We start from the raw sequence: 26,443 nt of genomic DNA, 5'->3' as shown, positions 1-26,443 counted from the left end.
GCTTGTCAGCCTCTTGCTAACACTGTTTGCAGTTGAGGCTGGGCACACTGTGTTTCTAATGGAAGTAGGGATTTGTGGGAATGGCTTCATGTGGCAATCCAGGAAGGGCAGCTGGAGTTGTGTCAGGAACAGGCTTCTCCCATCCCCAGGTCATTTACCATGTCATGGACTGCATTTAGCACCTTCCCCTCTGACACAGCACAATCTGGGTGACCCTGCCTGTGATCAAATGATCCATAGTCTGTAAATACACATTCACGGTAGGATTCCCAAACCTGGGTCCATGCTCAAAAAAAAAAAAAAAAAAAAAAAAAAAAAAAGTAAAACATCTTCTGATTCATTATGTATATACCCCTCTAAACCTGTTCATATGTGTTGTGCCCTCCCCTAGAATTCTCTTCTTTTTTTCCATCGGTGTGGAAATCCCATCTCTCCTCCTGGGTCACCCAAAACCTTGACATATCAGAAAACCTTCAGTACCAACCCCAGATGCATCAGGATGTCATGAAAAAAGCCTGGACCTCATACTTGAGTTTCTGTCTGGTTCCTGATAATTACTTATGTGAGCCAGGACATGTTCATTAATCACCTGGAGTCTACCTTTCTACATAAGCACATACTTGACACATAGTAGGTGTGTTATGGGGGCAACTTCTCTCTTCTGATGATGATCCCAAGAGGAACCATGCCTGATACCTCTTTGTATTATGGCACTGATCGCAGAATCCTACACATTTCAGAAGCTCAGCATAAGTTATATTATTGCTACTGCTGTTGATGTAGCAATCACCTACTATTTTAGATCATACTATAGCTCTGCTCCTCATTTAAACAGAATAACCTAAGAATGAACTGTTTTGTGGTAATTCCAAGGATGCCAACTATTGCTTTTTAGAGAAGCTTTTCCAATAGGAAAGATTTTGTATATATAGTTTCAGGAAATATTTTAGAGGGATCTCATTTCAATCAATAAGTAAGGAAGGATAATCCTTCAGGAAAAAAAAATATGAAAACATATTTAAACTCAAAGGCAGAACTAAAAAGAATGAGGACAAAGGGAGCTAAACTTGCTTTTTTTTTTTCTCCTCAAGTTCTAACTTAGTATTTTTATATAGGGTCTCAAATACTTCTCACAGCAATCTTAAGAAAAAAGTAGATATTCTTTTAGGGACCTAGCAATTGATGTCCTTGAGTAACTGCACAAGATCAACCAACTAGGAAATGGAAGAATTTAGGACATCACCTCAGTCAGTGAAGACTCGTGTTCTCCCCACACCAGGAATGTGTGGGGAGAACACATTCTCCACTTACAGAATGTTGACCTACAGCCAGATGGAAGAAACAGGGCTTCTAAGGTAACCAGTGATGGTGGTCTTATCAGTCCTTGATCATGCGATGCCTTTCTGAACATGTTTCTTTGCCTTTACTACCATACTTTGCCCAAATCTCCAGGGATTTTGCTTTCTCAGTGAAAGGTCAGGCTAGTTCGTAAGAGTTGACTATGACAACTCAAAATTCATACAAGTATCTTTGCCTCTTGGGGTGTTTGGGAATACCAAAAAGCCTCCAAGCTTCAAAGGACAAGACTCTGCTAATGACATTTTAGACATACTGAAATTCAAAGGGATTTGGACAGTTGACATATAAAATATACAGGTAATCATATACTTCGTCTATCCTTGAGGTCAAAGAGAAACGGGCAAGGAGTGGAGGGAAGGAACTCCTGGGTAGGCAGAGGAAGCACGATGGAAATATTCTAGAGCAGTCTGTGTCTCTTTTATGAGGAGATTTTTACAACACCCTTCTTCATCCCCTGCTCCCCCCCACTGCTCAGTCATATTCTTCCCAAAATATGTGAAGGGAGAAGGAGGAGAAGAAGACCAAGCACGTTCAACCTCAATTCCTGGCACCTTTAATGCTCATCCCGGGACCTTCTCTCTAATACAGTCAATCTGGCAGAACGAGGACATGCTACACGACCACGGGTGGAATGAAAGCCCACCAGTATGAGAATCCCCATTTTTCAAATGGAGCCATGGTTCTATGGCTGTTCTCCATGTGTTTTAAAAACAGGCAAATGAAACATTTTAATTCGATGCTTTCTCAATATGAGGAAATCAGTCATCACAAGCAAGATGGATTGATACAACACAGTGGATGGTGTCACTGTCTCCTCCTGATGTCTGAATGTAAGACATTTTCGAGCAAAATGATTATTTCCAGCTTTGTGATTACTGTACAACCACCGACTTTTTAGAAAGAACATATAAAAATCAGAACAGTCCCAGTTCATACCTGAAGACAAATGCAACAATTTGTATTGGAAAGTTGCTGCAGAGGGGTGTGTGTGTGTGTGTGTGTGTGTGTGTGTGTGTGTGTGTGTGTTGTGACTGCTTCTTTGCAGGTCATTCTGATAAAAGGATTATTTTTATATTATAATTTTGTAATGCTTTTCCTTAACTCCCTGAACCTAACAAGAGACATATAAACACTTGTCATTATATAGTTACCTGAAGAAGAGGACAATGCTAAAAGAAGGATAAGAAAGGAAGAATCAGAACTTTAGAGTTAGCGTAAATATGAACCCAAACTCTCTTTTCTAGCTAAAGAAATTGAGTCTCAGAAGGGAGGTAGTTTTGCCAAAAGCATCAAGCTAGAGAAAATGTTCAGCCCTTCTAAAAGTTCATCTCTTTGGAGAATGGCTATCTGCGGAAGTCTCTGGAAAAAGTCACCTACTGCTAGGCAACTGTCCCTAAAGCTAGATAAACTTTTGGTTGTCTTTTCGCAACAGTATCGAGACCTGGAGAAGCAACCAAATCTCTCCTCACTGATCTAATGACCTCAGTATTAGACCGTGCTGGTAGCTATTAAAAGCATCTCTGCCCTAGGTTTGTTTTAGTGCAAGAAGAAAGCATTATTAATGAACATTCAGAAGGTCATGTCACCTAGTTCCGGACTGAGGTTTTCAAGCTTGCTGGTGTTCTGCAAGCCTTGGGAAAGAGCCAGGCGTGAAGCAGCCTTTCAAGCTGATCTTAAAAGTCATAGTCAATAAAGCCTGTGCTTTTCCCCACATGGATTCTTGTGGGATTCACCTTGAGACAATCTGGGGGATGTTGACTGAATGCGTTCCTTTTTCACTACCAAACTCCACTTTGCCACTCCTAAAATGTGGATCAGAGCAGATGGGTAAGCCTTTCTCCATCTGGGTTGTTTTCTTCTCTCCTCCTTCAGAGATTGACTGGATAGAAAAGGAAAATCATATTTTTTTGATCATTGTGCTATATATCAACTGTTGTTAACTTTCCAACAGGACTATGAGGTAAGTATCATTTGATGTATTTTCAGATGATCAAACTTAGATTAGGTGGTTTTTAATGTCCCCTGTTTAGAAAGTGGCAGATATGGGATTTAAAGCATGACATTGTGACCACAAACTAAACCCCCATACCAATGGTTCCCCAAAATGGTCCCAGCATGCACCGGTGTCACCTAGAAACTTGTAAGAAATGTAAATTCTTGGGCCCCATCCCAGACATGCTGAATCAGAAGCACCACGATTGGGGTCAGAAATCTGTGCTTCAACAAGCCTTCTGTGCCATTTTGAGGCACACGGAAGCCTGCATTCTGGGCCTCTTTAATTTGGCTACCTGTTTGTGAAAGAAGAGAATTCACAATTTTCTCCTCCTTCCCAGCGGATCACTTATAGCATGGTTTGTCTTCTCAGATTGATTTAACACATCCTAGTTTCCTACATCCTAATACCATTCATCTGTCTTCTGTTTATATGTCATTAACAAAGCGAAAGTAATCTCCATATACATACACATATATACATATGTATGTTTATATACACATATACATGTAGTTAAGGGTGTCCTTTTGTTAAAAAACATTGAAAAGCACTCAGCTTATTTATTTTCAAACCATGCAATGAGCATAGTTTTAAAAATCAAGATTTACATGAGTAAATAGTTTGCAAATAATCACAGGATCTGTTTTTTTTTTTAATTTTTTTTTTTTTTTTTTATGGTCTAGCAAACAGTCTATCTTGGAGAATGCTCTACGCACACTTGAAAAGAATGTGTAGTCTGCCGATATTGAGCAGAGTGTTCTATAGATGCCTGGCTCTGTTCTTTCATAAAGCAACCACAGGAGCAGAGAGGCCCATTTGTGAGAGCACCGGAGCCCAGGCTTGGGTGCTACTCAGTGTGGGCGGCGTGGGGGGTGGGGAGTAGACATGGTCTGTAAATGTTGATGTAGTGAAAGGCTGAGTGTTAGTCACCATCTGGTCCTTAGTAAGATGTGACCTCCTACAAAGTCACGTGATTCCTGAAAGACCCCCCCCCCCCTTTCCTCCTCCTCACAAGGGGCAGGGGTGGTGATCATGTCAGCTATGTTATTGAGGAGATTATGTATCAAAGGCGTCTGCAAACTATCCGCAATTATTCTGACTTCTGCTTTAATTCCTTGAGCATCCAATCTTCTTGCTCCTCCAAGATAGGCATTGCATTTAGGGAAACAGGAATCCTGTGGCTCTGACAATTTACCCAGTTCCATAGTCACCCCTCACATTTTAGTCCGTGACATTAAAAAAGCCAAACAGTGACCCGCTTAGCATTCACGACAGCATACTGTATTCTCTAAGATTTTCATGCATGCGTTGCTTTTCTGGCGAATGAGCATTCTCATTTGTGCAAAGTTTTTAATTCCTCATTGTATCTCAGGTATCCTGTTCCTATTTTCTGTCCCCTCCTCAGGCCATTTCACTTAAAACCACTCTCCCTCTTCATTTACAAGACTTTCAGAGGTTTCTATTGCCATCCCACCACCTGAGTCTTAATAAGGTCGTTTTTACCTGCTCAACTCCCATTGCTGAGCGCCAAAAATATCGCTAGTACTGCTTAGCCAGAAGCCCGAGAATTAAGACAGTAGTATGCCTGTGGCTGGGAGAAAAAAACAAAACAAAACAAAACAAAACACCTCAATGCAAAAGCACGGTGTGCCAGACACTGCAGGCCAAAACAGAAAAGTGGTCACAAATCTGCCTGGTGTGAATTCCCCACAGTACCTGACTTAACTCTAATCCCATTTGGTTAATGCTGCTCTAAATAACTGGCATTGGAATTGTGATATAAATCAAGGATTTCACATCCATTTAACAATCAAAGGGGGAAAGAGCTCCTAGGAACATAATCATGGCCTTCATCTACAGCCTGATTACATGAAGGGGGCAAGAGAGTTCCAGAGGGGCTTTCTAAAAACAAGTAGGGGTCCTCGGATCAACTAAGGGACCACCAATTTCTCTGCAACACCCAACAAGGAAAGCTTGACACTAGATGGCAGCAACACCACACGCTTTTCTCCCAAACGAAACCTTAAGGTCTTGGGGATTAAAAAATCTCGTATTATTAACACACAAACACAACCAGATTACAAGATCAGTCGATCTTATTTGACAGCCCTCTCCCCACCCTCACCATACTTAAGATCAAGGAGCAATTTGGCAGGAACCACTGTAACTCTCTGACACATGATCTGGGCAAAGAAAATGCCCCACCTAGATCACAGCAAGAAAAGGTAGTTATGGTTATTGGGGATCATTGTTTCCTAAAAATGAGAATCGGACAGTTTTTTTGTACCCCAGAGAAAGGGGGTGGCATTAAAGACCTTAAGCAGGACCCAAGAAACATGAAGTTCAAACTACAGCCTGGGGACTGTCACACACGCGTGAGAGTATTGGGTTGTGCCGGTGACACTCAGCGTTGCTGATTAGGATCCGAATAAAACAAAAATCATCTATGCATCCAGACCAGGATGGTTACATTTTGGAAATGATTTTTTAATGGGAGAGATCCTTCTTGGTGACATGAGTCATTAAGGATAGCAGTGGAAAGACAAGACTCTGTTTCTCAAGAAGTCAGCTCTTTAGCCTTCTAAAACCAGTTTTTTTGTTTGTTCCTGATGAGAAGCTGTAAATGAACTATTGGAGCACTTAATGGGTCTTAGAACGCATTTCTGTTGACTTGCTGATTTACAGGTACCATCTGGGATCTGATCTGAAGTCACAGAGGGATGATCCTCCCCTCTAAATGCCCAGTTTAGCCCAAAGAATAGAACTCATGGAATCCACTGGGAATTCCCCAATGCTTGAGCCATTTTGCCCTCTTATTCTCCCTCCAGGGAGAGCTACGACATAATAGGACTCTGCATGTATCTAAGTCATGTCTACTAACACTGCAACTTTCAGAGAAGCACATTTGGTTCCTCATATTTGGAAGCTCATATCTCTGTTGAGAGAGACCTTGGTTTTGATGGCACTCCCAGTTGTTCCTGGTAGGCTGTAGGGAGGCTGAGGAAATCATGCTTTGGGGCTTACATTTCAAGATTGTAACCCTTCATTTTCTGGATGGTCATCACATTCTTGTGTAGCCTAGAGACCATTGGGGCAAGGAGAATATAAGAGAAATAAGGCAGGAATGTAAGAAATTATTCTGAAGTTGTCAGCCGATTCAGTCTTGAACACTGAAAGAGACAAGGGTAAAGCACCATGGGCAATTGCCAACCATGGGCTCTCCATTCCACCAAAGGCATTCAGTGATGGGGCGGATCGGCGATTAGTATCAACGGTGACTGTGTTTCTGGACATAAAATGGAATCCTCTCTTACTAAGGTGTGGGGTGTCCATGTTCTGGTTCCCTCCAATCCTCTAATGGAGTTACTAAACCTTTTTTGGTCAGAAGTGATAAATCCTTTAAATGACCCTTTGTTAGTGCTAGCACTCACTTGTGGTTTCTGTCTTGTATGGACTTAGCAGCATTCCCTAAAATGCCTTGCCTTACACATTCCCCAGAGATTGCATAAACACATTTTTTTTTTTTTTTAATTTGGGGAGGGCGGAATCTGGTTCATTCTACCAACCACTTGCCATTCTAGGGCTCTGTTCTCTCTCTGCTGGCTTCATCCCTTTAGCAGATTCAGAAAGGATCTCTGTCTCTTTTCTCTTAAAGTCTCTACCCAGCCCATTAAATTTGACACAGTTCCACTTGAAGATTTGCCAACCTGCCGTCTCTCTTGCCTAGACCATGCTATCAATTCTAGACGTCCTGCCTGATTTTGAATTTCATCTGAACCTAAGTTTGTTCACAGATAACCCTAACACGACCTAAGTCAGGAAATAGGAAAATCGGTCTAACTTCTTGCAGATAGCCATCATGCCCAAAGATCTCAAAATAATAATTATTATTTTATTTCATTTTATTTTAATGTTCATCTTTGCTCCTTGGGGTTAGAGCTTGCGGGCTGTCTCCACCCGCATTTCTTTTCCAAGTTACGCAGGGGGCTCCTCTCAGGTCAGCGGGGAGAGAGACACCAGCAGGTGGAGGCCGGCCCCCGCCCCCGCACAGTCCCTCCTGTGAGCTCGAGTGGCCGGGTGGCGCGGCCTCTCCCCGCGCGTGGCTGGGTGTCCCCCACTGGAGCGGCCGCCGAGCCTCCTTTTTCCAGCCTGCGCGCCGCTGCTGCTGCTGCGCCCCAGGCCGCACGAGCGCGGCGCGGGGTGCGCGGGGAGCGCGGGGCCCGAGGCCGGGCTGTGTCTGGGGCTGCGCCGAGCCCAGCCTCCTTCCCCTCTCCGCGGGTAGGGATGGTTGAGTCCAGCCGCCGCCGCGGCGGCTCCTTGTGCCGCTAGCAGCCTGTCTCCTGCGCTCCCCGCCTTCCCTCTCCGGGCTGGCTCTCCTCCCCCCCCCCTCCCTGCGCCCCCTCCCTCCCTCCCTGCCTGCCTCCCTCCCTCCCGCGGCTCCCACTCGCCGGCTCGCTCTCCAGCTGCCTCGGCTCCGGCTCTCGCCCGGCTGCGCGCTCGCTCCGCGCCGGCCCCCGCCCGCAGCCTCGCCGCCTCGGAGCCTCTCCCCGCCCGGAGCCGCTCAGCCCCGCAGTGGCTCGGGACCGATGCTACGGGCGGGCGGCGAGCCGGGCGCGCGGACCTGCGGGAGGCGTCGGGTGCGCGGCGGCTCGGGGCGGCGGGACCCCTCTCCGGCTCGCCCTGCCCGCCGCTGACCGCTCGGCCCGGTGCGTGGCCCCGCCGAGCCCCCGACAAGCGCCCGCGCCGCCGCGAGCGTGTGGACTATCTGCAGACATGACTGCGCGGAGGAGACGCGAGCGGCCGCTCCTGCTCCCGGCGCTGCTGGTGCTGTGCGCGGGGCTCCTCGCTGCGGCCAAGGGTAAGGCGGGCTCGCCTGCTGCCGGGGGACGCGGGCGAGCCCTGCGAGGGCCCCGCTCGCGGGCGCGGGGGCGCGTTCGGGGGCGGGCAGGGTGCCGGGGCCGGCGCCGGCCGGCGGGGGGCTCCATCGCGGACGCCCGGGACCCGGGCTGCCGTGGCCTCCCCACCGCCCTGGTCTCCCCCTCCCCTCCTTCCCCTTCCCGCGGCCGGCACGACGCGCTCTCCGTGTTTCGGCGGGGCGCGGTGGGCTGCCGGGGAGGAAGGAGCCCGACTGGGGCTGCACCTGCGCCGTGGCGAGCGACGCCGCCTGCTCCGGGATGTGGCACGGCGGGTCGGGGCGGCTCGGCCGGTCCCCGGGACTTTCCCCGGACCCCGGGAGGCTGCAAAAGTGGCCCGGGCGAAGCCGGCCTCGCAAGTTCTGGCTCTCCAGGGGTTCGGGGCGGCTGGGGCGGGGGGGGGTGGTGGTGGTGGTGGTGGGAGCCAGCGGGCAAGCCCGCCTGCCGCCCGGGCTCCCCGCACCCGCGCGCCCGCTCGGCCGCCCCTTCCTCCTCCTCCAGCGGACCCCGGGAGGACTGCCTGGCCGGCCGCCTCCGTAAGGTCGCCCCCGTCTCCCTCTGCCTGGACTTCGCTCCTCGCAAGTTGGCAGGAGCTGGCGAGGTGCGTGGGGGACGCGGGGAGACCCGGCTGGGGCTCCACCTCGCTGGTGCCCGCTGTGGCCACGGGGCTGTACCCCTTGCTCCGTCTGGTCCAGAGAAGGAGTCTCCCCGGGTCACTCCCGGGGCTGGGAGCTCTGTGAACTTGGTTTTCTCCTTGAAACGAGTTGGGGAATGTTCTCCTGCAAGTAGCCTACAGGCTGCGATGTCGGGGCTGGCGGGAGCCCCTGCGTTTGTCTATTCTCTGGGAAAGAAAACAGGCTCGCTCTTGATTCCGGGAGAGGGGGGAGGAGGGACACAGAGGAGCCGGAGAGAGGGGATATTGATTGATTTTCACATTGCAAAGTGCCTGCCCCCCTTCCTCATTTTGGCCTCCTTGCGTGCCCCTCGTAGCCATCGACACCCCATCGTCCCGCTCCTGGGAACGTCTATATCTAAATACGTTTTTTTTTCTTTTCCTTTTTGAAGGGTGCTGTCACATCTCGTGTGTGTGTGTGTGTGTGTGTGTGTGTGTGTGTATGTGTGTGTGTGTGTTTTCTAATGGCCACTTGCTCTTTCCCCACATATTATCCCCCCCCTTCCCTCTCTAGATTCTTCCATTTTTTTCCCCACCCTTTTTCTATTCCTTGAGTGTTCCAGATTCGAGGGTGATTGACAAGGCGAAGGAGGACTGTCTCTGGTTCCATTAGGAAACTCCAGATGGGCCTGGCCTGGAGAGAATGGCAGATGAGGCTTCCCCTCCCGGCCGCCCTTCCCCACCCGGCGGCCAGGGCCCGTGGAGAGCCGACCGCCAGGCACCAGACCCTCCACGCGCGCACTCGCCCCTACGACAGGGTGTCGGTGGGAATGCGCCCCCGACATCTCAGGCAGCGCAAATGTTTGGTGTTAGTCGCCTGAACTCCCGGTCGCTCCGGATCGGGGACCCTCCGGCAGACACCTACCTACCCTCTGCCCACGGGCCCAGCTCGGTCCGGACGCCCTGCCTTGGGCGCCACTGTTGGAGCTGCTGCGGAGGCGCGGCGGGCCGAGCAGGGGCGGGTGGGCAGCGGCCTTGGGTCTCGCCGGCCTGGCTGGGAACACAGAGGCGAAGCGAGCAAAGTCCGGGCGAAGAGGGCTATCTCCGGGAAGTGCGTGCGGGTAATTTTCCCTCGGGTCGGGGCAGGGGCCTGCGGACAGACCCTGGCTTTGCCCGGCCGAGCCCCTGCGTGGGGAGGAAACACCTGCTACGCAACTCGGCAAAACTTCCCACCCCTTCGCGCTGCACTCTAAGTCCAGCTGTGTCCCCGCGGCCGCCTCCTTCCCCAGGCAGGCGGCGCAGCCTCCGAGCGCATTCTCGGTTCCCCGCGGTTCCGCGCGCTCCGAGAGCCCTTCCCCCGCAATTAGCAGGGGTTGCTGCGCAGAGACGGCGGCGGCGGCCCTGCCGGAGCTGCTTAGTAATCCGCACACGTGTGCCGGGCGGATTCCGCCCCCTCGCGGGTGGGCCGAGGCAGTGGGCGGGAGTGTGCTGGTGGGCCTGGGGCGCGGGCTGCCGGGGCGGTTCCTGGGGCTGTCCGGGCAGGGGCCCCAAGTCCCGGGCGCCCGGAGCCTGGGGGAGCTTCCGCGGGGACCAGAGCGCCTCCTGCGCCCTGGGTGGGGGTGGGGGTGGGGGTGGGTCCCAGGTCCTGGATGTAGGAGACCAGAAGTGGAGTCCGGGGTCCCAGGCCCCTGGCGTGCGCGGCGCGAGAGTCGGGGGTGCGTGTGTGTATTTACGCGTGGAGGGGACCGGGCGACCGCGGTCACTGCGCTGTTTCCAGACCTAGGTTGCGGGGGGGGGGGGGGTGGTGCGCGAGGCTCCTGGATCACCCCCGCGGGGCTGGGGCCCCGTTTTCTCTGCGCCGGAAGGGTCAAGTGCGAGCGCAAGTGGCCGCGTGGGAGCTGGCTGCAGGCAGGAGGCTGGTGACGCCAGCCCCGGAGTCGCCCTTAGAGCGCGGTGGCAGCTAGGGCGGGGTCCCATCCCCACCCCCCCGGCTGAGGGAAGCCTTGAGGGCTAAGGTGGAGCCTCTGCCCCCCGGGGTGCCTGCCAGCCGTGGGGCTTCCCCGAGGAGGAGCGCTTGGGAGCCGAGCAGCGCGCGCCCAGGTGGCGGCTCCCGTGGTGGCGAAGGCAGGAGGAGTTTTTGATGCGTGGGGTGTAATTCGTGACCTGTTTGCGGAGTCGTGAGAGGCTGCAGGCAGCTGCAGTTTTGGTCTGTAGGACCCGGTGGATCCCTACCCGGTGGTCAGCTTCAGGTGACGGTGCTTTCCACTTCGATGCAACCTTGGGGGGTCCCCGGATTCAATTCTGATGCCTTCTTCCCTTTTGATTATTGAAATCGTGAAGGTTGAGTCCCGAGGGTGCTTACCTCCCCCAAAACAGCCCGTTTTCAGGGACCGCGGGAGAAGGAAAGGCTTTCAGAGTTTTCTTCTAGTAAATAGGAGGCGTCAGTCATTCCGTGAGCTCTCAGATTTGCACCCTGATCAGGGGCCGATCTACTGGCTGTTTGGGTGCGCAAAGTTTGCTTTGCTTCTCAATCGTTTCCCGTGTCTGTGCAGCGACAAGAAAGCAGTTATTTGCAAGCGTTACTCAGAAAGTGTCCTAAAAGAGGAGCATATATAGTAGCTCTGTGGTCTCCCAGAGGAAGTGTGGGAGTGAAAGGTGGAGGGCTTGTCAAAATTCCCAGTTCTAACATTCACTAACCCACCCAGCGAAGAGATTGAAGCATGCATTCCCACAATTTCACAGCAACCATATAACGCAACTCACACACGCGCACAGAGAGAAGCCTTCCCAAATCTGCATGCTTCTAGGTGAGTTACCTTGCTAACAATTCGTATCACCAAGAAGGATGCTGAGACCTTACACTCGGGGCCACATTGCTTTACGGTTGAGCCACTCCTCACGTGCTCTCTCTTGGGAAAGCCAGGAATTCCTGTGAATAAACGACTTTCACAGAAAACCCCTGATCCATCATGTACTGAAAGGTGCATCATCTAAAGGGAAGTTAAAATTTCAGCATTCATGATTCCTATTATTTATTGCATTGTCAAGGGGATTAATTTTTTTTTTTTTTTTTTCAATGAGGAACTGTTTAGCCACGAGCTCTGGTGCTTCTGGAACACCTATATAGTCTTAGTTTGGGATTTTAAATCTGTAAACAGGTAAGCAGAAGGAAGGCTTTCTTCCCAAGGGGCAGGCTTTGTAAACTTGAATAGTGGGACAATGAGATCTGAATGAACAAGTCTAGAGGTAGCAAATAGCGGGCGTAAAATGGTAGGAGAATCCCCCCAGGTCTCAAGCATCTCCACTAACACAGGCCTTGGGAGGAAAGGGAAACACTGTTCGCACATTGGCTTTCAGCTGGCCAATCATGCTTGATAAGTAGACTGCCAGAAGTAGGTGCTTGTGAGTTCCTACAGGCAAACCGGGTTCCTCCTGAGGGCAATGCTTCCTTAGTTTCCAGTTGATTGTCTCAAACAAACACCAACAGTGCTTCGAAAATGTCAAGAAAATGGTTTGGCTTCCTTTAAGAAATAGATAAACAAAGGCTCAGTGGCCAGTTAGTGTTCACTGCAGACGATACAGCAAATCCAGTGTAGACATTTCTGAGCTGTCAAAATGCAAATGGCATATTAAATACTCTGTGCTCTACTGAATTCTAAATGTGCCTCTGGTAGGTTTTCTGCTGAGCTCATAGTGAAAATAAGCCACCACAGCTTGCATACATGCAATTTAAACTACACTTTCCCTTTGGCCTATTGTATTTCTTCTGGTTAGGTTCATCTCCCTATGGAATTAAGAAGCTGAGTGGGTACTCCTTGCACAGAGTGGATGACAAAGCTCTGTGGTCTTATTTTAATTTCATTGGTTTAGCTGTTAAATCAGAGGAAGACATCTGGGTAAAGGTATAGATATTGTACAGCCTACCATATTTGTACCTTTGATGGGCATAGGATTGCTGGACCAGCAGTGGTAAGAGACAGACTCAAGTTCAGATCTACTCCCATGTTCTGGCAACTGTAAGGACCCGATATGGGAATTGTTTGAAACACTAGAACCGGCTTGGGTGTGCCACCTGAGGCAAAGAGAGAAATACTTTGGCTGGGCTGAGGCTAATTCGTCCTGAAAGAAATCCATCCTTTGACCTCGTCTTATTTGTGCGGCTACTGTGCTTAGCTCACTGGATGTCCACGTCAGGACAACCTATCAGTATGAAGATTGAATAATCGTATTGCGGTACTTACCTCAGCGCAAGCAAGCAAGACTTTTCCGCAATGACTTCAAGATGACCTTACCTTGGGCTAGTTGATATATCTGTATTGAAGTTGGAATTTAATCCCTAGTGCTGAGGTTGAGAAGTTCCAGAATTAAAATTCCCCGTTACATCACAAAGAATAGAAGAAGTTCGTTTCATTAAACTGGTTAAAAGGGATGGATGGTAGGAGTCTTTGTGAAAGCAATACTCGCCTTGTTACAGTTCTGCCCCCACCCCCCCAGCAAAGCAACCTCTTTGGATGTAGATTGAAACACATTTTTTACCCTTTTGAGTTTAGCTGCAATTTCTTTATTTTTTATTTTTTATTTTTTTAACGTTTATTTATTATTGAGTGACAGAGCGTGAACAGGGGAAGGACAGAGAGCGAGGGAGACACAGAATCCGAAGCAGGCTCCAGGCTCCGAGCCGTCAGCTCAAACCCACAAACCGCAAGATCATGACTGGAGCGGAAGTCGGACGCTCCACTGACTGAGCCACCCAGGCGCCCCATTAGCTGCAATTTCTTTAAACCATACTAATTTCTGGGAGAGGAAAATGCCATCCTCGCTTTAGGGAGGTTGTATGATCTCTCTTCATCCTCAAATGATTTTGCTCCATCTGCATGAGGGATTTCATCATCCACTAGGCACACTGTCTCATTTACCAAAAGCTACTCCTGAATATATTATAAACATTCTTTTGAGGAGTAACATTTCATCAAATTAAGTTGATCTAGAGTCAGTGTTACTTTGACCCAAAGTGGCAACATTTATCTCCAGCTAAAACTTCTTTGGTGAATGGAAAAAGCAAACAAACAAAACAAAACAGAACAACAAAAAACCCATGCAGCCTGCCATGAGCCCTTGTTAAAAAGAAGTACTATATCTTTTATGTCTCCTACATTTTGCAATTTATTCATTGAAATCTTCTTGCTTTGTCTAGTACTGTTTTTTTTTTTTTTTTTTTTTGTTTTTTTTAGCTTGGGGAAAACTGTACAAGGGAAAGGGATATTTCAGTATTGCCATGTTCTCCAAACAGAAGTAGCAGAAAAGGGATCCATTTTGATACTAAGTCTTAATATTTCTGGTCTTCTACCTTAATACTAACAATCTGAATGTAATTTTGCCCCATTGTTAGCAAAATAATAAATCATGAATAATGCTTTGTGCGTTAAAAATTCCCCTTGTTACTGACATGAACTCAAAGGGAATATAGTTGCAGAGAAGTCAAGTTCTTGGTGGCATTTATCAGCTCATTTCACCATTGAGTCACTTTAAGGATTATTGCAACTGGAGATTTAAATTACATAAAATATTGGCCCGGTTCTCGGTTTTATGTATTTTGGAGATCCTCAACCTCAATAAAATTCAAGAAAAACTAATGTGACATAGAGATATTATAGATGTGCATCCAACTCTCCGGCTGAATGATCCATATAAGAATAAGCCACTTGAGTTGCAGTGGAATCAGAGCAGCTTTGGAGGACGAGGCGCATTTCTCTATCGTATTATTGTGGCGACCTTCTGTTTTCTTTTGCACTAAACCTGTCACCTTTATCATTGTAGATGTTGGCATCATGACCATGATGTAGAGTTTTTGAATAGCCTTTTGCAAACTTTGTCTGCATAAGAATCACAGGTCTTGTTTAAATGCAAATTCTGAGGCCTCTCTCCCCAAATGATTCTCAGTAAATGGGTTTTGGATGGTGTCAGAAATCTGCATTTATATATGTATACATGTTATCTATCTACCAAGCCTTCCACCCTTTCAATAAAAGGCATCCGAATCTAATGACCTATTCACTGAGACTTCACAGACTAATTAGCCCACACTGATTTCAAGATGATTATCCTATAGTATGAAATTGTGCAATTATTTCAGAAGATTTCTTCTTTATCATTAGGGCCTCCATGATCAATGTTCATCATTCTGTGCTGTTTTTATTCTTTTAAAAAACGGTTTTACAGCAAAGATGCGATTCAAGCTCCTTGTCCATAATGTTGATATTATGGGAAGACTTCGAGGGATGATTACACTCTTTCGTATGAAAATACCATGTGAATGATTTTATTTTTTTTCTTTTACTGTTTAGTGAACTCTGATATGATTAGTGTTATGTAAGAAAGAGCTAAATGTGAGATTAAAATTAGAATTATTTGGGGAGTGATCTCTAATGAATTAAAAGCCTTAGAAATTAATTGTGAATTCTAAGCATTTTCCAGATGCCTCGTGAATCCCTGAGCCGTACTGTTGACATGGCTATGTTTCTGAAAACCTGGCCTGATGACTCTCTGAGTGGATTGTCACTCCCTTTTCTATCTGTAAGCTCATAATTAAGACTACAAACCTTTGACTTTTGTGTGGATGGATAATCTTCAGGGTGACATGAAGACACCTTACGAAAATGTGTTCTGCTGGTTAAGGAAATTCACTTTTCTTTCACAGAATGGGCCATAAGAGTACTGTTCAGAGGCCATCAACAATTTTTGTCTCCATGTTTCAAACTATTTCTTTTTATGGTTAGGGAAGTGGTGTACTTTGATGTATCATACAGCTGTGGATAGTTAAGATTTGCAGGGAATGATTGGCACTTCATACAGAAAAGAAGAGGGACCCTGGCAACATAAGAAAGGTCACATTTTTACAAGAAATTAACTGAATTGAGCAGATACTTCCCTTTATGCTCTAGAAATGTAAATTTCTTCAGCATCAATCTGGCATTTCTTGTTCTGATTCCATCTTTTTCTCCTTTCTTTACAAAATATAATTGTTGTGAACAACTTGAGACGAGACAAACCCAGCCATTAGGATTTTGTTTTGTCTGTGGCGGCTGCTACATACATGAGGTTGCATGTTACCTGCTCAAGATGCATATTCCATTTTCTATGGAAACAATATGAAATTTTCAAACTTAAGCCCTAACACTTCCCCCCCCCCCTAAATTTGTAGATATTAAGAAAAAGTCAAGTGAGAGCAAAGTCACCTGGGTCCTATTAGGTAGGATTCTTTTTTTGTTGATTAATATATTTAAGTATTTAGGTACAACTGCTGTTGCTAATGGGAGATATATATACATGGTGCTAGTCTGTTACAACCATTAACGATGGAAGACCTGGGAGCCGAAGAAGAGGTTTGGGGAGTCTAGACCCTTAAATGGGATCAGGGTAGTTATTTGGCTCACTTGAGGAATCCTAGTGTGTACCAACAAGAATAACTCAAATCCATATAACCGGAACTCATGAGTTCTTTACTATTTACCTATACATGTTAAAAATGAAGATGTTGAATCTATGCTTGCTCTCAATGAGCTTTCGTTATTACTAAAAACAAAACAAAACCCTTAGGTCATTTTGTTTTCAATTTTTAACATGTGTTTATTTTTGAGAGACAGGCAGAACATGAGCAGGAGAGGGGCAGAGAGAGAGGAAGACACAGGCTTCAGGTTCTGAGCTGACAGCACAGAGCCCAGTATGGGGCTCAAACCCAGGAACCATGAGATCATGACTCGGGTTGAAGTGGGACGCTTAACCGACTGAGCCACCCAGGCGCCCCTACAACCCTTAAGTTATTGACTTAATTAGTATGTATTCAAATACTGGACTGTGATACAGACAACAAGTGTCACGCAGAAATGAGTACAGATATTGGTACAGCCTCCCAGAGCTGAGGAGAAAGGGGATTGGGACAAAGTCAGTGAGAATGAGGAGGTTGAGAGAGGAATGGCTTCCCCCCAAGCCAACAATAGTGAGAAGTCAGGTTCAGTGTCAAGCATGTAGATAAGCATATAAATATTGATGCTTCTCAGAAATTCTTCTATCTGTTCTGAAAGCTAAAAGTCCAGATGCAAACGATTATAAACTACTGCCCTGGGACGATTTCCTGAAATAGGCGAATGTGCAACTTATTCCCAGCCCTGCCTCCTTTCCTCACACCGCCTGCAGGGCAGCCTCTTGTTTGGACGAGGAATCTATTTCTTGGAAACAAAACATGTATGCACTTTTAAACTCTTTGTTTCCACATTCCATGAGTCTTGCTCTTACTGTTGTTTTTGTTGTAATGACCCCATAAAATAATGGTGACAGAGCATTGGGTGTGGGGGAAAAGCACATTTTGGTTACTGGCTTACTGGCAATGTGTATTGGCAGCCTTAAGTACTGCAAGTATTTCTACAGAATATGGTGTGCGTCCCCCAAACTGACTTTCCAGATCCTTTATAATCTGGCTTCAGTGTCTCTGGCCAGCTGTATCTCTGCGCTTCCTGCTGGTGACTTTCACTTCAGTTAAGCCGGTACTGTGCACAGCCTAAATGCACCTTTGTTCCAGTCCTTCTCAAGCCCACCCTGCGTCTAGTTCTAGGTACCTCACCCATTTTTGACCACCCGATCTATCTCCTATATTTCTTTTGTTACTTACCGCATTTCAGTCATGGGTCATAACGTAGAACATTGTGCGTTTAGGATCTTTAAAAAATCACATTGTTCGCTTGCTGATTTCATTTCTGTTTGTTTACATCATTCCTACTCTGTAGATCTTAAAGTCCCAGGGAATTAGAAGACACACTTCCAACTATCAAAGTCCCGTAGTGTTTCTTTACACATTCACTGTTTCTTCAACGAATAAACCCATGTTCTCATAACCGTGATCCTGGCCCTTGTTTTAACCGAGTCACATTACTGCTTTGAAAATATTTTTTTGAAAAGACTCATAGAAAACAGAGGACCTGTGGAAGGTATCAGGAATGAGCTTTTCACGTCATGAAGAGATGGTTGTGTGTGATTTATTTACTCACACATCCAGACTAGAACTTGTCAAAATAATTAGCTTTGAAACCCTATATCTAAATTACCATTTTGCTGGGCTTATTTGATTCCTTTGTTGCTTTTCATAATTGTTCCTGTTCATATACAAAGTAACTTATCTAGGGGTATTTGCATTTTTCTCTCTCCTAGTGATAATAAGTTAATGATATTAGAGCTGGCACAGTAGATATGTCAGCATTCAGTTGTCATTTTGATCTTCGTCACTATTTCATGTCTCAGCTTTTTAATTTAAAAGAATTACATAAGACGATTATGGAACAAAGAGGAACTTCTCAGTCTCTTTTATTACTGCAATTACAGCATTACCTTCCTAGTGTTCTTTAGTGGCAACTGGAAAACCCGAAGGGACACGCTGTCTGGGTCTTTAAAAGACGAGGGATCTTCTGACCTGCAGGTACAGAAACTGTAGCCACACGAAACTTTGGGATATGACTTATACCTTCCTGCCTGTGTGCTTTTCTTTCAATTGTATGATGGATGGACAATAAGGGGACTTTTAAAAAGAGTTGGTAAAAAAAAAAATAAAGTGTCATGTGACAAGGTGGAGTGCCTATCCTTTCTTCTGTGATGCGGCTTCTCTTTTATATTTAAGAACAGTTCCTTTGGGGGGGGGAGGGGGGAGAACAACAAACCAGTATGTAAGTTAGAGATCTGATATCATTTACTACAGCCTTAATACCAGAATGTTCTATGTGAGCCACTCTTTTATGCCTTTTACTTTTAAATTATTTATTTTAATTTAACGATTATTTGAGGATAGTTGACCACAGGGTTACGTTCGTTTCAGGTCTACAGCATAACGATTCGGCTTCTCTGTACGTTATGCTGTGCTGACCACAGTTGTAGCTACCATCTGTCACCATACAACACTATCACAATACCACTGACCATATTATTTTTTATGCCTTTTAATGACTACTCATCCTTTGACCCTCATTAAGGAGGGATAGAGAGAGAAAGCCAAAGGCTTTTATAGCAAGAACATGTTATGTTGTCCTGGATTTCCTACATTTCTCCTCTGCAGGACCAGACATCGCCCGGAACAGAAAGAGCTAGAAAACAAGGATGCCTGTGTGGCTTAGTCAGTGAAGCATCCGACTCTTGATTTTGGCTCAGATCGTGACAGCATGGAGCCTGCTTGGGCTTCTCTCCCCCATCCCTTCTCTGTCCCTCCACTGCTCAAAAAGAAATGAATAAATAAACATTTTTTAAAAAAGATCTAGAAAGCAGAGTTGTCAAGGACACGTTGGAGGGGAAGTCCCTCTCAGTGTTGTTTGTATTAGCTGTCTATCACAGGGTAACATTATTGCCACAAGTCCAGCAGCTAAAACGGCATACATTTATGATCTTAGAGCTGCTGGTGGTCTGTGCACGGCTCATCTAGGTCACACAAATCCTCTGCTTATGGTCTCAATGACTATAGTCAAGGGGTGGGCTGGGACTTCATTCTCATCTGGAGTTCAGCTGCGGAAGAAGGACCCACTCCCGGGATGACTCAGGGGCTGGCAGAAGTCCATTCCTTGTGCTTGTAGGGCTGAGAGCTTAAGTTTATTGTTGGCCATTGGCCAGAACTCACCCTCAGTTCCTAGAGGCCGCCCATGGTTCCTTGCCATGTGGGGCTTCCCAAAATGGCTCAAAGCCAGGGAGGTAGAGAGAGACTCAGGCAAATAGGGTGCTACACTATTACATGTGATCACATAATCATGCACAATCACATGTAATCCATCATTTTTACCCTGTTTTATTGGTTAGAAGCAAGACCCAGGCCCTGCCTTCTTCAAGGGGAGGAGAATTATACAAGGGCATAAACACCAGGAGGTGGGGGTCATGGCAGCCATCTCGAGTCTCTCCTCGAAATACGTTAATGTAGAAGAGCACCATACAGTCAATAAGCAAAGGGTCTAGGACCTGACTAAAATGGACAACAGCTATCAATAGGCATTTTGTAGAAAGAGCAAAAAGAAATATCAAAGGTAGGAAAAGATCCCTAAACTTACTGTTGACCCAAAGAATGTGGATTATATGATGCTGTCCCCCGACCCCGATGCATTTGTGAACCTGCAATTCATACACCTTGTGTCAGCAAGCAGCTAGGCAAACTGTGTGTGGACACCATTGTACATCTAGAAAAAATGACGGGGGAGGGGGGACACAATTTGGCCCTACCAATCAAAATTCTAACGTATCAGATATTTTAACCCAGAAATGTAGTATATTTTGAGGCACTATCTGCCTGTTCATTTTTAGCCTTCTAACAGTGCAAAATTGGACATAGCCTAAATGCCCATTATCCTAAAGTAGCTAAATAAATTGATCAACACACACACTATATGGCCTTTATGAAAGTGTTTCCCTGGTAAAACATTGAGTCAAGAATTCAAAATACCACATACGTTTTGTTTCCATTCTCATGCAGGGAAAAAGCAAGTTACTTCTATGCCCATGTAAAAATATCTGAAAAGATGCATGCATTACAACAATGATGTTTAAATGTTCGATTTGGGGGATAACTATGTCAGACTTCTCAAAATGAACAATAGGTCTTAAAAAAGGGTTATCTGGAAAAGAAAAAGTGCAAGGAGCTCTGACCAGTCCATTGATGAGAAGAGTAGAGACAGAATGTAAGATTTTTGAAATTGAAGTGACCTTCAAGTTTATTGTAATAACTCTGCTTTCAGTTGCATCCAGAGAACTTAAGGGTCTTGGACAAATTCGTAGGGACATTTAAGGCAGAGCTCAGTCTAAGTGAACACTCTTCTCTCCCGGGAGCCCACATGCCTTCTGATGACCGAACATTCCGGCTCCTCACTCAGGCCCAGCCTGGCTGTGCGGCTCCCTCCCTCCTGCCTCCCCCCACCCTCCCCACCCCCCCTATTCTGGTGGAAGGACAGCCAGCACTGAGTGTCCCCGAAGTGATGCTCTGGGGAGACAGAATGGCCGGAAAGTCCTGGAATTGAGTTTAAAACCTCCCTCAGACCATTCTTCTGGAAGCTGGACTTCTGAGTTCCTTTCTCTGAGGTTGCTGAAACATGGCGCTGTGATGCCATTGTGTCAGCTCGCTAATATGTTCTACATCAGTATGATTGGGACGCCATATTTGCCACTGCAGAATATTCAATTCTGAAAACTTAGCACGTTAATTCTACCACACTGAAATATTTATTTGTGGGAGACTGCTCGACTTAATACAATGAGACGATCCCAGGCTCGAGTCGCTTAATGATTAAATTAACTTGAAGTAGGAAATTACTGAAATGAAAACTAGTTCGTTACTGAGATTGGCAGTTCATGTCATATGATGGAAAAAAAATCCGTTGGAGTTTTCATGTGCTCAGAGGTTCTGGTTTGGAGAAGGTAGCGGTACAGAGATGCTGGGTTTCGTGTGTTTGAAGACGGCCTCTGGGAAGCTGAGGGTTCTGTTCCCGTGTCTGCCCCTCGTACTGTGTGTCTCGCAAAATAGGAAACTCTCTGACATGGGGTTTTCTCATCTTTGCAAAAGGGATGTTAACTGACCTCGATATTATAAGGATTAGATGAATAAGCATATGTAAAAGGCTTCGAACAGTGCCTGGCAGTTACTAATCTTAAATAAATGTTAGCACCTGTTTTATTAGAGCAACTAAAAACATTAGACTATCAATTCAGGATATGACCACAGAAGTAATACCAGAGGAAGCCTTATTTTTTGGAGAGAGATTATTTATAAGTGAAGATTCATAATTAATATTTGGATATAATTATCTTCTGTTTATAAGAATCATCCTGAGACTAGTTTCTAGAATTCTTTACGATGTACAAAATGCTTTTACATTCCTTACGTCATTTACAGACATAGAAAAATTACTAAGATTTCTCAGAAAGGTCAAGCGGTAATAGGATCAAGGTCATAATTTGACTTTGTGGGTCACATTCAGCCTGAATAATACTCAATGCTCAGGAAAGCCACTTAGAGGTGTGTTTTATAGTCATTTATGACCAGGAGGCCTTGGACGTTTGAAGTGACCATGAGAGGAACAATAAAAGAAAAAATACTAGAACACTTTTCAAAGCAAGACTGCTCTGAAGAGTAAATCTGTCTACACATCATGGTGTATCGGCTGTGAGCATTCCCAATGACAACGTGACGCTTTTGTGTTCTGAAAGAGTTCGCATATTTTTCTAACTGCTTTGTTTTGCCCAAGAAAAGTAGTTGAGGCTATTTTTTAAAGGAATGTTGGGAATGGGGCAACTTGCTGGTGGAGCCTTGTGAAACATTTAGATTAGCTCTCTATGGGTAATACAGTGAATCTTTCACCTTTCGGAAATTGAAAACCAATGGGTAAAGTTGGAGACTCTGGGTGATTAGAATCTTGAAAACGGTCAGGGCCTTAGCCACCGACTTAACCCTTTCTTAACCCTCTAGCCATGGAACAGTCGATAGTGCCAAGATGATCAGTACATCTGGCCTTTTTCTTCTGGTTTAGGCTTTCCAGTGTAGTGTCTCATGACTCATGTATGGTGGACCCTTGAATTGAAAAAACTCCTCATCCCTCTTCTGCCTGCTCTAAGTTTCCATACCTGTGTTGAGAGGTTGAAAGGTAGGGGTCTCTGTGTTTGAAAGCCCATGTTGGTGACAAACCTAAATCCCAACGTGTAATGTTAGAATCAAATGTTCTTTCCAGGATCACTTGATTGAGATGTTTAGGATAGGCTACTGAGAGAAGTCCAGTGGCCACTGGCGAAATGCAAACTCTTCAAAGTCCGCGATGCCCAGTTTGGCTGTTGAAGCGAATGTCTGTGTCTCTCACACCTGCTGTGGCCAAGTGCCTACCAACACTGAAACCTTGTAACCATAGCAACCCTGCAGGTCCCATGGAGGAGGACTCGTGAGGTGTCAGTGTTGGGTGTTGGAGCCTCAGTGAATGTGTGCTTAAGCATTTCAGGGATCACTACCCTCCTTCGATTGTGCTCCGGGTCGCCGTGCCGTCTCTCCAACAAATGCCAACCCGGAAGCACTTTGTGCTTCTGTGACTTGGCCTTCAAATGGGACCTTGTTAAGAGATGCTCACTCAACATTTCTTCAACAAGTGACCTGAGACCTGGGGTCTGCGTGCCATCTAAGGCAGTAGCTTCAAAGGGATGTGCATTCAGGGGAGTGATTTCAGTGCTGTCCCCCCGAATGTGGTCGAGTGAGGAGACTCAAGGTGATCCCAAGGACTCTGAGAATTTAAGTCTTGGAGGCCACTTTTAGGGCCCGGGGAAGAGGAGACATTTTTTCCCCACGTGTGGGAGTCCACAACCGAGCACTCTCCGCTCACAGACCACACTTTCCACCGGCTAAAAGTCTATGGCCTGTGCCATGGAGAGAGGTGCTCAAAGAGTTTGTGATAAGTGGTGCTGTGTTGTTATTAAAGGTGAAACAGGTGTTACCCTTCTCATCCTTTTCAGAGAGTGGAATTTTAAGTTCTAATCTTCTCTTTGAGAAATAGTTCATCCCCTATTTGGCTATTCTGGAAGGAGCTATATGATCAGTTAAATATCTTTAAAAATTTTTGTTTTAGTTTTTTAGTTTGTTTGTTTACTTATTTATTTATTTACCTATTTTTGAGAGACAGGGTGAGCAGGAGAGAATCCCAAGAGAATCCCAATCTCCCAAGAGAATCCCAAGAATCCCATGCGGGGCTCGAACCCAGAACCGTGAGATCATGACCTGAGCCGAAACCAAGAGTCAATGTTTAACTGACTGAGCTACCCCGGCTGCCCTGAGTATCTTTTCATTTTAATGAGATAGAAACTAGTTAACAAGTAAAAGCCGAACTCTAGTCAACATAATATCAAAAATTTCAGGACACAAGATTGATGAGCACACAAACCACCTAGAGACCACACAAATACTGCTGTGACTGTCGGTAGAAAAAAATGGTATAAAAATGAGCACCTCACCAAGGCGTACCGTGCTCAGTTCACGTACAGATGGGAGGCATCTGACAAATTGCAGCATTAGGAGAAAAAGACAACAACAGAGGCCCTCATTCTGCCACTTGACAAACCACTTGATGCTCTAGTGGATTTTCTTTGTTTACAGCTCACTGGCCATGTATCTCGGCATACCTTTAAGGACAGTTGTGCTAAAGTGGCAGTTCAATGAATATTTGATGAAGAAAGAGGTCATTGGAAGAAATAGCTATGTAACCTACCTACCAAATCAAATTTATGTCTACACTGACGCATTTCCAACAGATCCATGCAGGGCATAGACGGCGCAGGGGTGGGGTTTATTCAAAGGGATAGCAAACTGCCATCAGAGCTTAATGAGGAGGGAGAGGGTGGTTGTGGATGAGTTTCAGCCCCTGATGCTCTTGTTTTAAAGCTATTTTTAACATTTGGGCAAGTTCAAAGAATCGGTTTGAAGAGTTTTGTCCATATTTAACTTCGTGTATGCAAAGAGCTAAATCGAAACAGTGTGTGTTAGTAGATAAGCATTATGCATCATTTTACATATTCTTACTGAAATGATATTTAAGAGATAACTATTTTTTGCCTTTTGTTAAGATGCCTTTGCTAATTTAGCGTAGTATATAATGCGGTAAATAAATATAAGATGCATTAAAAGAATAGAATATAAGGGGTCACTGTTTGGGGCACTTACCCCACGTATTTGTAGATAAATTGTTACAGGAAAAAAAATCACGATTTGTGCTGGCCCCATAATGATTAAAAATCAATTGTTGGACCTTCTATTTAGGAAATTCTTACGTGCAACTCAAAACCTCCATTTCAAACCAAAAAAGGCATAAATGCCCACTGGATTTGTGGTTCCTCTTCCAAGCAGATTTTCTCATAACAAATAACTTTTTTTTTTTTTTTTTTGGTTTCAGAGGTGGCTAGTCTGAGCAACACGATTTTAATCCTTCTCCTCAGACTGCTCTGGGCTCCATAAACAGTATCTTCTGTTTCTTTTTTTCCTTTCCTATTGCAAATAATGTGCACACAGTTTATGACTGTCACAGGATTGTGCATATGCTCTCTCCTGCCAGAGCTTGGGCTGCCCTCTATTGACACAGTACATCAGGTGAAGCCCTGAAGAGTCCAGGGTGGGTCACTGACCTCTGCCTCTACCTGCCTTACTGTACATCACTTTGGAGTAACACCTATCTCCTTCCGATGCCACACCTGTACGTGGAGATGACAGGTTGGGCATTCTAGTCCAAGCTCTGCTATATTCTAGTTTTAGGACCTCCAAACTGGGCACTTCAGTTAATTCGTCTGAGAAAGAAGTGATTTGGCTCTTTCCCCTTCCTCCCTGACATCGTGTGACTTCTGTTCTAAGCATAGCAGCAATCAGCTAATCAATATATACTTAGAGGGTTGTAGCAGAATGGCCTAAATTCGATAGGGCCACTTGCAGCCAGGAGGCAGATGGAATCCGGACCGTGTGTGTGTGTGTGTGTGTGTGTGTGTGTGTGTGTGTGTGTGATTTTTCTTTTTCCTTTCCTCTAATGCACAGAACTCAGTTATCTGCAGTTTCTCTCCTCAAATGACATACAGCAGATACTTCCTTTAATTAGTGTAAGCTGTAATTAATTACTCTCTGAGCCTGTTTCCTCTGATATTTTTTCAACCCATTTGAAAAAACAGAAGTCACCTTGGTGTATTCAAAGCACTGGGTGCCGCGGGCCAGCCTTAGTTGTCACCTAGTCAACCCCTAGGTCACACTGACGATCAGCGTTACATGGGTCTTGTCCTTTGGAAAGGGAAGCGTCTGTTGTATCTTTGGGGTAGACACCTCCTTTTCCAGTTCTGTCACTAAATGTGAATGCTTCTAGGAGAGTCGTAGGAAAAGCATCTATTTTCTCTGAGTTCACTTTGTATAATTTTGGAATTAAATATCCGATCTAGTCATTTTTTTTTTTCAAACCACGTTATCCACATTAACATTCAGTATTTATGTGTAACTCTATATAGTTGCAACGTACTTGTAATACTTACCAGCAGACAGCATCTGTGGGAGAGAGCTCAATACTGTATCTATTTTATCATCTCATATTTTCCTAATGAGGAACTCAAGTCTCAAAATGTCACCTTCTCCTAGCCACGTGTTTTGGGTTGCAGAATGAAAAGCAGGACATTCTTCTCCAATCTCTGTCTGAATACTAGGTCTCTGAATCGAATCCGTATTTCTCCTTACCTTCCAAACACTCAATCCTGCTGCCATATAATGAGTGAAACAGATATATATCAATGTTTACTTGTTACACAACAGAATGGTAGAAGGTTGACTCGGGTCTTTTCCTGAAGAATCACACAGAGTGAATGACCTTGCCTCTCTGCTGATTTTTCTTGAAATCATTTTCCTATGGCAGTCATTCTTCAGCATCTGATGAGGTGCATATCGTGTATGTAGGATCTTCTGAAGTTCTGTCAAAAACTTTAACTGTATCTAGATGCCAAATATGCAAATTGGAAATAATCAAGGGAACCCTTTTAATACTGCAGCCGAATGTTAACTGCCAT

General features: G+C 45.6%; 1 protein-coding gene across 4 annotated transcripts in view; it reads left to right on the top strand.

The window, feature by feature from the left end:
• Nucleotides 1-7,795: 7,795 nt before the first annotated feature.
• Nucleotides 7,796-26,443, top strand: part of CSMD1 (CUB and Sushi multiple domains 1) — a 2,016,488-nt gene continuing 1,997,840 nt past the window's right edge. For all 4 annotated transcript variants that reach the window (XM_058719853.1, XM_058719852.1, XM_058719850.1 and 1 more), the window contains exon 1: nt 7,796-8,210. In XM_058719853.1, coding sequence (XP_058575836.1) covers nt 8,126-8,210 — 85 coding nt within the window. In that variant the 5' untranslated portion in view covers nt 7,796-8,125. The remainder of the gene's footprint in view (nt 8,211-26,443) is intronic.

The sequence above is a fragment of the Neofelis nebulosa genome, chromosome 3 (genome assembly GCF_028018385.1).
Source record: "Neofelis nebulosa isolate mNeoNeb1 chromosome 3, mNeoNeb1.pri, whole genome shotgun sequence".
NCBI classification, from domain to species: Eukaryota; Metazoa; Chordata; class Mammalia; order Carnivora; family Felidae; genus Neofelis; species Neofelis nebulosa.
This window is presented reverse-complemented; position numbering and strand designations above follow the sequence as displayed.